The sequence below is a fragment of the Stomoxys calcitrans genome, chromosome 1 (genome assembly GCF_963082655.1).
Source record: "Stomoxys calcitrans chromosome 1, idStoCalc2.1, whole genome shotgun sequence".
NCBI classification, from domain to species: Eukaryota; Metazoa; Arthropoda; class Insecta; order Diptera; family Muscidae; genus Stomoxys; species Stomoxys calcitrans.
Window position 1 is genome coordinate 207456599 of NC_081552.1, and position 12046 is coordinate 207468644.

The 12046-nt window shown below is 42.3% G+C and overlaps 3 protein-coding genes across 3 annotated transcripts; 2 read left to right on the forward strand and 1 right to left on the reverse strand.

Moving 5' to 3' along the window:
* Window positions 1-1297: 1297 nt before the first annotated feature.
* LOC131997384 (cuticle protein 16.5-like) lies at window positions 1298-1699 on the reverse strand. Its single transcript, XM_059368346.1, has 2 exons — window positions 1688-1699; window positions 1298-1612 (listed from the first exon to the last, which is right to left on the reverse strand). Exons 1-2 carry the CDS (start codon window positions 1697-1699, stop codon window positions 1298-1300), a joined length of 327 nt encoding a protein of 108 aa, XP_059224329.1.
* A 4104-nt stretch (window positions 1700-5803) lies between these two features.
* On the forward strand, window positions 5804-6259 carry LOC131997386 (cuticle protein 38-like). The gene is made up of 2 exons (XM_059368347.1): window positions 5804-5890; window positions 5948-6259. The coding sequence occupies exons 1-2, from the start codon at window positions 5879-5881 to the stop codon at window positions 6257-6259; spliced, it is 324 nt and encodes a 107-aa protein (XP_059224330.1). The 5' UTR covers window positions 5804-5878.
* A 4578-nt stretch (window positions 6260-10837) lies between these two features.
* LOC106094963 (cuticle protein 38-like) lies at window positions 10838-11297 on the forward strand. The gene is made up of 2 exons (XM_013262205.2): window positions 10838-10927; window positions 10986-11297. The coding sequence occupies exons 1-2, from the start codon at window positions 10916-10918 to the stop codon at window positions 11295-11297; spliced, it is 324 nt and encodes a 107-aa protein (XP_013117659.2). The 5' UTR covers window positions 10838-10915.
* Window positions 11298-12046: the final 749 nt, after the last annotated feature.

A 12046-nucleotide genomic window follows, 5' to 3' on the forward strand; every position in this document is an offset into this window, starting at 1 on the left:
CTCAAGAAGTCAAGATCCCAGATCGGTTTATATGGCAGCTATATCAAAACATGGACCGATATGGCCCATTTACAATCCCAACCAATCTACACTTATAAGAAGTATTTGAGCAAAATTTCAAGCGGCTATCTTTACTCCTTTGAACGGACTGACTGACGGACAGACATATGGCTTGATCCGCATAAAATGGTATGGTGATCAAGAATATATATGCTTTACGGGGTCTCAGAAGAATACTTCAAGGCGTTACAAACGGAATGACGAAATTAGTATACTCTCATCCCATTGTGGATGGTATAAAAATATGCCGTGTGGGAACGCGGAAGTTATATCTCTTTGAATTTTAAAATGCTTGGATCTGAGGTGCAGCGAGACCGTGTGCAGAATTTTAAGGCCCTAGAATGTCTGGGCTCATTTTAACAGCCCTTAAAGTTGGCCACCTCGGTATTTGGAGCTGCCAAATCTTTGTTTGAACCATACCGATTTGAGCCATACTTTATACCAATATTGGAAGTCATTACAAAACGCAACGTGCAAAATTTTTGCCAAATCGGATAAGAATTCCGCCCTATAGGGGCTGAAGTAGTCAAATCGAGAGATCGGTCTATATGCCCAGCGGGAAAAGGCGGCGACTTGGAGGCCTGATACCATTCCTTGTTTTGCATCCGCGAGGCCTAGTCAACAAATTCCATATTTATATCTTTTTAACAGTGAATGACATTGCCAGGTTAGAACGTGCTTTCCACGGTAAAATCATGACCTTGGAAAGGACAGAATTACTGCTTTAGAACATCGAAAGCTCAAAAGACACTTACATGTGTCTCATATATTTTATGGGGTACTTTAGAAGAAAAACATAAAGACGGTAGAGATATCCCTTGTCGAACTTTTAGATGTTGCAAAGTAGTCGTCTCGTAAACTACATTTGAGAAGGCATACGGTCCTTATATAAGAAGGCCTTGAAGCTCGGTTATCAGGGCTGATTTAAGCAGGCCTTTATAGTTTTCCCACTGGGTGGCAGCTATATCAAAACATTGACCGATTTGGCCCATTTGCTTACCACAGATGGACAGACGGATTTTGCTTTCCACAGACGGACACGGCTAGATCGACTTAAAATGCCATGACGATCAGGATTATATGTACGTTATGGCGCCTTACACGAATATTTCGAGGTGTCACAAGCGGAATGACTAGATTAGTATACCCCCTCATATGGTGGAGGTTATAAAAGTTCAACACATTGGCATTGGATTTATCACATCATTTATTTGTAATCAACTTCATTTTCCTTGATTTACTTCTTCAGCAAGAGTGGAGCAGCGAATGGAGTAGCAAGTGGAGCGGCAGCAGCTACAACTGGAGCAGCAGCATAAGCAGCAGGAAAGGCAGCAGAGTGGGCAATGTGATGGGCATTATAGCTGGTGGCATAGGGAGCAACATAGGAGGCATGTCCAACAACAGCAGCAGCGGGAGCGGTATAAGCCAAAGGTGCTGAGTAGGCCAATGGTGCTGAGTAGGCCAAAGGAGCGGCGCCACTATAAGCCAAAGGAGCAACTACACCAGGTTTGGCAGCCGCAACAGCCAAGACAGCGAAAAAGCAAACAGTGATCTACAAATGGGATTGCAAGAGCCAAAACTCATTTAAAATCTCGAAGAAAGATATAACCCTTTATCATACACTTACGAATTTGAACATTTTGTTGAGTTGGTTTTGATTTCCAATTTGAAATTGATACTGTCTAGGGTGGTGGATTGTGTTTTTATAGAAACTTCAAGTGGTGGGGAACACCTTTAGTCATGTGTAATGGTTAACACGTACCAAGTGTGGGCAGACGTGTTCGTTTTGTTTTTTTTTTTTTTGTGAAATTAATTACTCATGTCGAGCACGGGCTAATGAATGACATTAACGAGGCGAATAATTCAATTATGGCCAATATGTTTTAGGTAAATTTGAAGGGCCTAAAATGGGGAATACCTAAGTGCAGCCTGTGCATAGGTGATAGCTGTAGTTTGCACTGTCCCATGCTATAAAGAGGAAAACCCATCACAAGAAGGAGACATGAGACATTCTACGAAATGTCTAATGAACATTCCATTAAGGAACAGGGGATACTTCTCTCATATTAACGAGTGCTGTCCGATTAAAGTTTAAGCTCAATGGTAAGGTGCCTCCTTTTTATAGCCGAGTCCGAACGGCGTGGCGCAGTGCGACACCTCTTGGGAGAGAACTTTTAACATGGCAGGATACCTTAAGGAGATAGGGAGAGATAACCACCGCTGAAAAAATTAGTTTTTATACCCACCACCTTAGGATGGGAGTACACTAACCTAGTCATTCCGTTTGTAACAACTCGAAATATTGATCTATAACCCCATAAAGTATATATATTCTTGATCATCTCGACATTCTGAGTTGATCTAGCCATGTCCGTCCGTCCGTCTGTCGACATCACGATAGCGGTCGAGCGAGTAAAGCTAGCCGCTTGAAAATTTTCACAGATACTTAATACTGATTTAGGTCGTTGGAGATTGCAAATGGGGCATATCAGCTCAGATTTGGATATAGCTCAGATCCCCCGATTTGATTTATTGAGCCCCTAGAAGCCGCCATTTTTGACTAATTTGGCTTAAAATTTGCACGTGGTGTTCTGTTGCGATTTACAACAACTGTGGCAAGTGCGGTACAAATTGGTCTATAACCTGATGTAGTTCCCATATAAGCCGATCTCCCGATTTGACTTCTTGAGACCCTGAAAGCCTCAATTTTCATCCGATTTGGCTGAAATTTTGCACATAGTATTCCGTTACGACTTCCAACAACTGTTGCAACTAGTGTACTGTTATGACTTCCAACAAAAGTGTTTAGTACTGTCAAAATCGGTCTATAATCTGATATAGCTCCCATATAAGCCGATCTCCCGATTTGACTTCTTGAACCCCTGCAAGCCGAAATTTCCATCCGATTTGGCTGAAATTTTGCACGATTTCCAACAACTGTGAAAAGTGCAGTCTAAATCAGTCTATAATCTGATATAGCTCCCATTTAAGCCGATCTCCCAATTTGTCTTCTTTAACCCCTGCATGTCGCAATTTTTGTCTGATTTGGCTAAAATTTTGCGTGTAGTTTTCTGCTGTGACTTTCAACAACTGTACTTAGTACAGTCCAAATCGGCCAAGAACCTGATATAGCTGCCCTATAACCCGATCTCCCCATTTGAGTTCTTGAGCCCCAGGAAGCCGCAATTTTCATCCGATTTGGCTGAAATTTTGCAACTAGTGTTCTGCTATGATTTTCAAAAACTGTACGTAGTACAGTCTAAATCTGCCAAGAACCTGATATAGCTGCCCTATAACCCGATCTCCCCATTTGAGTTCTTGAACCCCAAGAAGCCTCAATTTTTGTCCGATTTGGCTGAAATTTTTCACATGGTGGTCTGTTATTAGTTCCAAATATTGTGCAAATCGGTCAAGAACCTTATATAGCTCCCATGTAAACCGGTCTCTCGATCATCCATGTTCGGTTCCCTGAGCTTTAATTTTTGCTAGTTTGACAGAAGTTTGGTATGTAAAATAAAATTATGCCCCTCAATTAAATTTATTTTGTATAAATTTTGAGCTGAATCCATGGTGGTGGGTTCCCAAGATTCGGCCCGGCCGAACTTTGCACGCTTTTACTTGTTTATGTTCAAGCCATGATTGAAGCCCAGGTGTTCGGCGCATGTCCACCTATGAGGACATACTACGATACGGATGTTGAAAAGCCTAACATAAGCCAATGTGTCAAATATCAGGGAAATCGAGTTACAAATGCGCCTTTAATGGGGCCAAGACTTTAAATCGAGAGATCGGTCTATATGGCAGCTATATCCAAATCTCAACCGATCTGGACCAAATTGAAGAGGGCTGTCGAAGGGCCTAGCACAACTCACTGACCCCAATTTCGGCGACATTGGTCAATAAATGCGCATTTTATGGGCCCAAAACCTTAAATCGAGAGATCGGTCTATATGACAGCTATATCCATATCTGGACCGATTGGGGGGTAATTAAGGAGGAATGTCGAAGGGCCTATCACAACTCACTATCCCAAGTTTTGTCCCAAAATCGGACAATAAATGCGCATTTAATGGGCCCAAAACCTTAAATCGAGAGTTAGATCTATATGGCAGCTATATCCAAATCTGAACCGATCTAGGCTATATTGCAAATGCAAATTTTGCCCATGAACATTCCACTAAGGAACAGGGGCAAACTTCTCACATGTAGATGAGTACAGTCCGATTCAAGTTTAAGCTCAATGATAAGGGGCCTCCTTTTTATAGCCGAGTTTTTTTTCTGATAGTCTCGCCATGATTCGAACCCAGGCGTTCAGCATCATAGGTGGACATGCAAACATCTACGCTACGGTGGCCTCCATATTACAAACAGATATCGAGAGGCCTAACACACCTCCCTGTTCCCAATTTCGGCGAAATCGGATAATAAATGCGCCTTTTATGGAACCAAAACCTTAAATCGAGAGATCGGTCAATATGGCAACTATATCCAAATCTGGACCGATCGTGGCAAAATTGAAGAAGGATATAGAAAGGCTTAATAAAACTCACTGCCTGAAGTTTTGGCAAATTGGACAATATTTGCGCATTTTATGGGCCCAAAACCTTAATTCTCGCGATTTAAGGTTTTGGGCCCAAATCTTGACCGATCATGGCCAAATTGAAAAGTGATGTCGAAGGGCCTAACATAACTCATTGTCCCAAATTTCAGCAAAATCGGATAATAATTGCGGATTTATGGGCCCAAAACCTTAAATCGAGAGATCGGTCTATAGGCAGCCATATGCAAATCTGAACCGATCGGGCCCAAATTGAAGTAGAATGCCGAGTGGCCTTATAAAGGGTGATTTTTTTGAGGTTAGGATTTTCATGCATTAGTATTTGACAGATCACGTGGGATTTCAGACATGGTGTCAAAGAGAAAGATGCTCAGTATGCTTTGACATTTCATCATGAATAGACTTACTAACGAGCAACGCTTGCAAATCATTGAATTTTATTACCAAAATCAGTGTTCGGTTCGAAATGTGTTCAAATTTTGACAAATTTTGTTCAGCGATGAGGCTCATTTCTGGTTGAATGGCTACGTAAATAAGCAAAATTGCCGCATTTGGAGTGAAGAGCAACCAGAAGCCGTTCAAGAACTGCCCATGCATCCCGAAAAATGCACTGTTTGGTGTGGTTTGTACGCTGGTGGAATCATTGGACCGTATTTTTTCAAAGATGCTGTTGGACGCAACGTTACGGTGAATGAACACATTTCGAACCGAACACTGATTTTGGTAATAAAATTCAATGATTTGCAAGCGTTGCTCGTTAGTAAGTCTATTCATGATGAAATGTCAAAGCATACTGAGCATCTTTCTCTTTGACACCATGTCTGAAATCCCACGTGATCTGTCAAATACTAATGCATGAAAATCCTAACCTCAAAAAAATCACCCTTTACAACTCACTGTCCCAAATTTCAGATTGCTATACCCCCATCCTATGGTGGTGGGTATAAAAAAGTTGTAAGGTGTAGTGGACCAGTATAACCACAACCTATTTCAGAAGTTTATTTTTTCTTATACACCCACAGAGACCTTGTTACTGTTACTCCTCATAGTATGTATGACTAAAATCGAAGTGTAATTTGTACTGCCAATATCAACTCGATTTCCAAAACAAACATTGCAGAACATGTTATGCATGTGTAATGCAGCTTGTGGTTAAAACGACTTTTAATGGTTTTGGAGTATAAAAGACTACCACTCAGCCCAGTTTAGTATCAATTTTAAATTGTCCATCAAAAAACACACACACCAAACTTTAACAAAATGTTCAAATTCGTAAGTTAATAAAAAAAATAGCAATGTGTGGTTAAAAAATCTCTATACTTATTTCAGATTGCTGTTTGCTTTTTCGCCGTCTTGGCTGTTGTTGCTGCTAAACCCGGAGTTGTAGCTCCTTTGGCTTACAGCGCTGCTCCTTTGGCCTACTCTGCACCTTTGGCTTATTCAGCTCCTCTGGCTTATACCGCACCTGCCGCCGCTGTTGTTGGAAGCGCATCCTATGTTACTCCCTATGCCTCCAGTTACAATGCCCATCACATTGCCCACTCTGCCGCATTCCCTGCCGCCTATGCTGCTGCTCCAGTTGTACATGCTGCTGCCCCCGTAGCAACACCCTTTGCCGCCCCTCTCTTGTTGAAAAAGTAAATCAGAGAAATTGAATTTGTATAAATTGTCATAATGAACCGGAAAAACTAAATCTTGTTCTATGTCATCTTAATTTTTGTAAGGTAAGGTTAGGCTAAAAAAAGGTGGCCCCTTATCATTGAGCTTAAACTTGAATCGGACTACGCTCATTGATATGTGAGAAGTTTGCCCCTGTTCATTGGTGGAATGTTCATGGGCAAAATTTGCATTTGCAAGGTTAGGTTAGGTTGAAAAAAGAATGCAAATATTTATCCGTGCCTTGCCACTGTGGACATACGCCTAAACCAGCAATCGGTTTGTTGTGCGCTCTAAATACTAAAGGTACCCTCGAAAAGGGAAATCTAAGTCAGAAATTGCGCTCCACTTACAAAACCCTTAATTGTTTTCCATACCGCACCCCTGTTGGTTTATATCTGGCATTATGTCCCCAACTAAATGCCGATGTCTGCGAACCACGAACACCGGGCAATCACATAGGATATGCTAAGACGCTGAAGAAGAAAACAAGTAAAAGCGTGCTAAGTTCGGCCGGGCCAAATCTTACATACCCTCCACCATGGATCGCTTTGCCGAGTTCTTCTCCCGGCATCTCTTCTTAGGCAAAAAAGGATATAAGAAAAGATTTGCTCTGCTATTATTATATTATTACATGTTGGAGACCTGTGTAAAATGTCAGCCAATTCGAATAAGAATTGCGCCCTTTGGGGGCTCAAGAAGTAAAATAGAGAGATCGATTTATATGGGAGCTGTATCGGGCTATAGACCGATTCAGATCATAATAAGCACCTATGTTGATGGTCATGAGAGGATCCGTAGTACATAATTTCAGGCAAATCGGATAATAATTGCGACCTCTAGAGGCTCAAGAAGTCAAGATCCCAGATCGGTTTATATGGCAGCTATATCAGGTTATGAACCGATTTGAACCATACTTGGCACAGTTGTTGGATATCATAACAAAACACGTCGTGCAAAATTTCATTCCAATCGGATAAGAATTGCGTCCTCTAGAGGCTCAAGAAGTCAAGACCCAAGATCGGTTTATATGGCAGCTATATCAGGTTATTGACCGATTCAAACCATACTTGGCACAGTTGTTGGATATCATAACAAAACACGTCGTGCAGAATTTAATCCTAATGGGATAAGAATTGCGCACTCTAGAGGCTCAAGAAGTCAAGACCCAAGATCGGCTTATATGGCAGCTATATCAAAACATGAACCGATATGGCCCATTTACAATACCAACCGACCTACACTAATAAGAAGTATTTGTGCAAAATTTCAAACGGCTAGCTTTACACCTTCGGAAGTTAGCGTGCTTTCGACAGACAGACGGACATGGCTAGATCGACATAAAATGTCGCGACGATCAGGAATATATATACTTTATGGGGTCTCAGACGAATATTTCGAGTAGTTACAAACTGATATTAGTATACCCCCCATCTTATGGTGGAGGGTATAAAAAGCTACCCGTTTCCACTACTCTGGCAGGACCAAACCAGCCCTTCCGCAACGGAGACTCCAGACAATGTTCTGTGGAGGGAGACAAAGTCAGAACAGGAACGAAGGAAGCGCGCACAGTGCCTGAGTCTTCATGCAGGACTGTGATATCCAAAAGTATGCCACAGCCATCACGGAAAGGAAAGATGGTCGCTGAGAATGGTAAGGAGCCGCCCACTTACGCCAAAGTGGCAAGGAAGCACAACAGATATGAGGTGACTTATACAGTCATCAATATCAGCAGGGCATTCGGTAGGATTCCACCAGATCAGAGGTCCCAAGTGGAGCATCTGGTAAACGAAGAGGATTTCGAACATGAGCTGAACTCTGAGGGGGGGTCCACCCATAAGTATTACGAGCTGCGAGTATATAGGGGAGAGATTAACGCTGAGCTTTACGTCAGCGGAATGTATTGATATTATATATCGGCAGTGCGTCCGGTAGGATATAACCAGATAATCGGTCCGAGGTGAAGCATCTGGTAAACGAACGGGTTTTCGAACATGTGCTGATCTCTGAAGGGGGTCCATCCATGAGCCACGGGTATAGAGGGGACATCTTAACGCTGCACTTTGCGTCGGCGGAATGTATTGATACCCTCAAACAGCTCGTCATAGGTATCCACGGGAGGGCGCAAAGCTCGACCTGATGAGAAAGATGGATATCCCCAGCTCACAAAGGCGACGGTCTTCATCTAGGGACGGGGCAGTAAATTTGAGACGGAACGCATGTTGGGATTCTCGGGCAAGCAAAACCAAGGTTTGGTCGCAGAGAAGTGGGAGGTCTTCCACAGTGAGTAGAAGGAGAAAGGAACTCTCCTTGTGCTTGGCATTGATCAAGTTTCCGAACCAGATTGGCTAAGACTAAAGGCATGCTACGCTACGGGAGCAAGGCTGTCTTTTTCAAGATTGGGAGACTAGGATATACAGAAATACTCATATTGAGACATCAGGCCGTATAGTAGCAGGTGACTCAAAACCGCCCAACGAACAGGGGGCTGACAATCACGGCCTCTATCAATATTGGAAATACTAGGATAAGCAAAGATCCTAATACTAAAATATCAGGCAGTGAAGTGGCGAGAGACCCAACACAGCCTAACAAACAGGGACCCAACGACGGACCCATCACCGACTTCTAGATTCGTAATACTGCGATAGGTAAATATCCTAATGTTGAAACATCAGGCAGCGCAGTGACAGGATTCTCAATGCCGCCTAACACACGGGGAGCCGACGATGAGACCATCACCTACTCTCAGCAAGCCCATTTACAAAAGATTTGGAAGACTAGTATAGACGAAGATCCTAATATTGGAAAATCAGGCAGTGCAGGGACGGTAGACTCAATACAGCCTAATGAGCAGGGACCTGACAAAGGAACCATCAACAACTTTCTCGAGACTAGGAAGACTAGGATGGATAAAGATCCTAATATTGAAACATCAGGCAGTGCAGCGACTGGAATCTCAATGCAACCTAACGAACAGGGAGCCGACAATGAGACCACCACCTACTCCCAACAAGCCCAGTTACTTAAGATTTGGAAAACTAGGATATTGAAACATCAGGCAGTACAGGGACGGGAAACTCAATACGAGCCTTACGAGCAGGAACCTGACGATGGAACCATTACCGACATTATAAGGATTCGGATGGGATAGGCCAAGAACCCAATATTGAAACATCTATCTAACGAACAGAGAGCAGACGCTGGGACCAACACCCACTCCCAAGAAGCCCACCTAATGGAGGACCATTGATTGAGGTCATCCAGATAAAACTCCCCGGCGCGGGATAGCCACTCACGCTCTGATGGAGAAAACCAGCAAGGCCAAGAGTCATATTGCCTTTATTCAGGAGCCATGGACGACCCGGAACAAAGTTTATGGACTGAACCATATCAACTACCAATTATTCTATGCTAACACTGGTACTCGGCCGAAGATCTGCGTTATTTGTCATAAGAATTTAAATTTGTATATATTTTCCCTAGAGTTGTCAAGAGCAATGATCCCGTGGTGAAAATAGGGTACTAAATTTTTTGATGTCTGAAGGGGAAGGGGACCCTCCCCCTTGCCCATATTCTCACAAAAGCCAGATCCCGGAGGTGGTTTGTGCGATTTAAGCGAAATTTTGTGTGTTCTCTTTTAGTAACCTAAAACCAAAACTTTGGTATCCATATTTTGGATGGGGTACCTAGGGGGGGCCGCCACACCCCAAAAACTTAGCAAATATGTTTATAGACCAATCAGGACAATATGGGACTCAATTGAAAGGTATTTGCGAGTAGAATACGAATCTGATACCTAAATGTGGGACCAAGTGTTTGGGGGATCACCCCAACCCCCAAAACACCCCTAAATCGGACATATTTACCGACCATGGCAATATGGGACTCAAATGAGAGGTATTTGCGAGTAGCATACAAATCTGATATCAATATTCAGGCAAAAGTGAGAAGACGAGACTATTACTGAAAGGAAGTAAGAAGGAGGTCAGTATAGCCATTGGTATCATAACGGGAGACATAGGACTACGAGCTCACTTATGTAATATCGGTGCGGCAAGTGATAGCATGTGTAGGGAGATCAGTTTATATAAGACCTATATCTAAATCTGAACCGATATGGCCCATTTGCAATCCCAAACGACCTACATCAATGTTACCAAATCAGTGCCAAGTTTTATCTGAATCGGTCCATATGGTGATATAGACACCCCTAATAAACGTTATCCCGATATGACTTCTTGAGACCAAAACAATTCAAATACAAACTCAGTTAATAAGTGTAAATTTTTAGGGGAATCTATTGCTAAGATTCGGCTCGGCCGAACTTAGCACGCTTTAATTTGTTCTATTTTGAAAAATAGTTTTGGTTGTAGCGAAAGGCTTTTCTTGAACACCCTCAGAGACTTTGTTACTGTTATTCTTCATATCATGTGTGATTAAAATCGAAGTGTGATTTGTACTGCCATTATTAACTCGATTTCCGAAACAAACATTGCAGAACATGCTATGCATATGTAATGCTGCTTATGGTTCAAACGACTTTTAATGGTTTTTGAGTATAAAAGACAACCATTTAGCCCAGTTTAGTATCAATTTTAAATTGTCCATCAAAAAACACACACACCAAACCTAAACAAAATGTTCAAATTCGTAAGTTAATAAGAAAAAATAACAATGTGTGGTTAAAAAATCTCAATACTAATTTCAGATCGCTGTTTGCTTTTTTGCCGCCTTGGCTGTTGTTGCTGCTAAACCCGGAGTTGTAGCTCCTTTGGCTTACAGCGCTGCTCCTTTGGCCTACTCTGCACCTTTGGCTTATTCAGCTCCTCTGGCTTATACCGCACCTGCCGCCGCTGTTGTTGGAAGCGCATCCTATGTTACTCCCTATGCCTCCAGTTACAATGCCCATCACATTGCCCACTCTGCGCCACTTCCTGCCGCCTATGCTGCTGCTCCAGTTGTACATGCTGCTGCCCCCGTAGCAACACCCTTCGCCGCCCCTCTCTTGTTGAAAAAGTAAATCAGAGAAATTGAATTTGAATAAATTGTCATAATGAACCGGAAAAACTAAATCTTGTTCTATGTCATCTTAATTTCTGTAAGGTAAGGTTAGGCTAAAAAAAGGAGGCTCCTTATCATTGAGGATCATTGAGGGATCCAGATCGTGAGAAGACGAGGCTATTACTGAAAGGAAGTAAGAAGGAGGTCAGAATATCCCACCTCCGTAGGATAGGTAGGGGTATATTTATTTAGTCATTCCGTTTGCAACACATCGAAATATCAATTTTCGACCCTACAAAGTATATATATTGGGATCGTCGTAAAACTATAAGACAATTTAACGATGTCCGTGTGTCTGTCTGTCCGTCTGTTGAAATCACTCTACAGCCTTCAAAAATTGAGATATTGAGCTGAAATTTGGCACAGATACGTCTTTTTGATTCACGCTGGTTAAGTTCTTGAACGGGCCCAATCGGACCATATTTGGATACAGCTGCTGTATAGACCGATTTTCCGATAAAGGGTTTAATGCCCATAAATGCTTTATTTTTCATCCGATTTCGCTAAAATTTGAAACGGTGAGTAGTCTTACTCCTCCTAATATAGGACCCAAATATGCTTCAGATCGGACTATATTTAGATATATCTGCCATATAGACCGATCTGCCGATAAAGGGTCTGAAGCCCATAAAAGCTTTATTTATTACCCGATTGCGCTGAAATTTGAAACAGAGGGTAAACATATTCCTCCTGATATCTGACATAAGT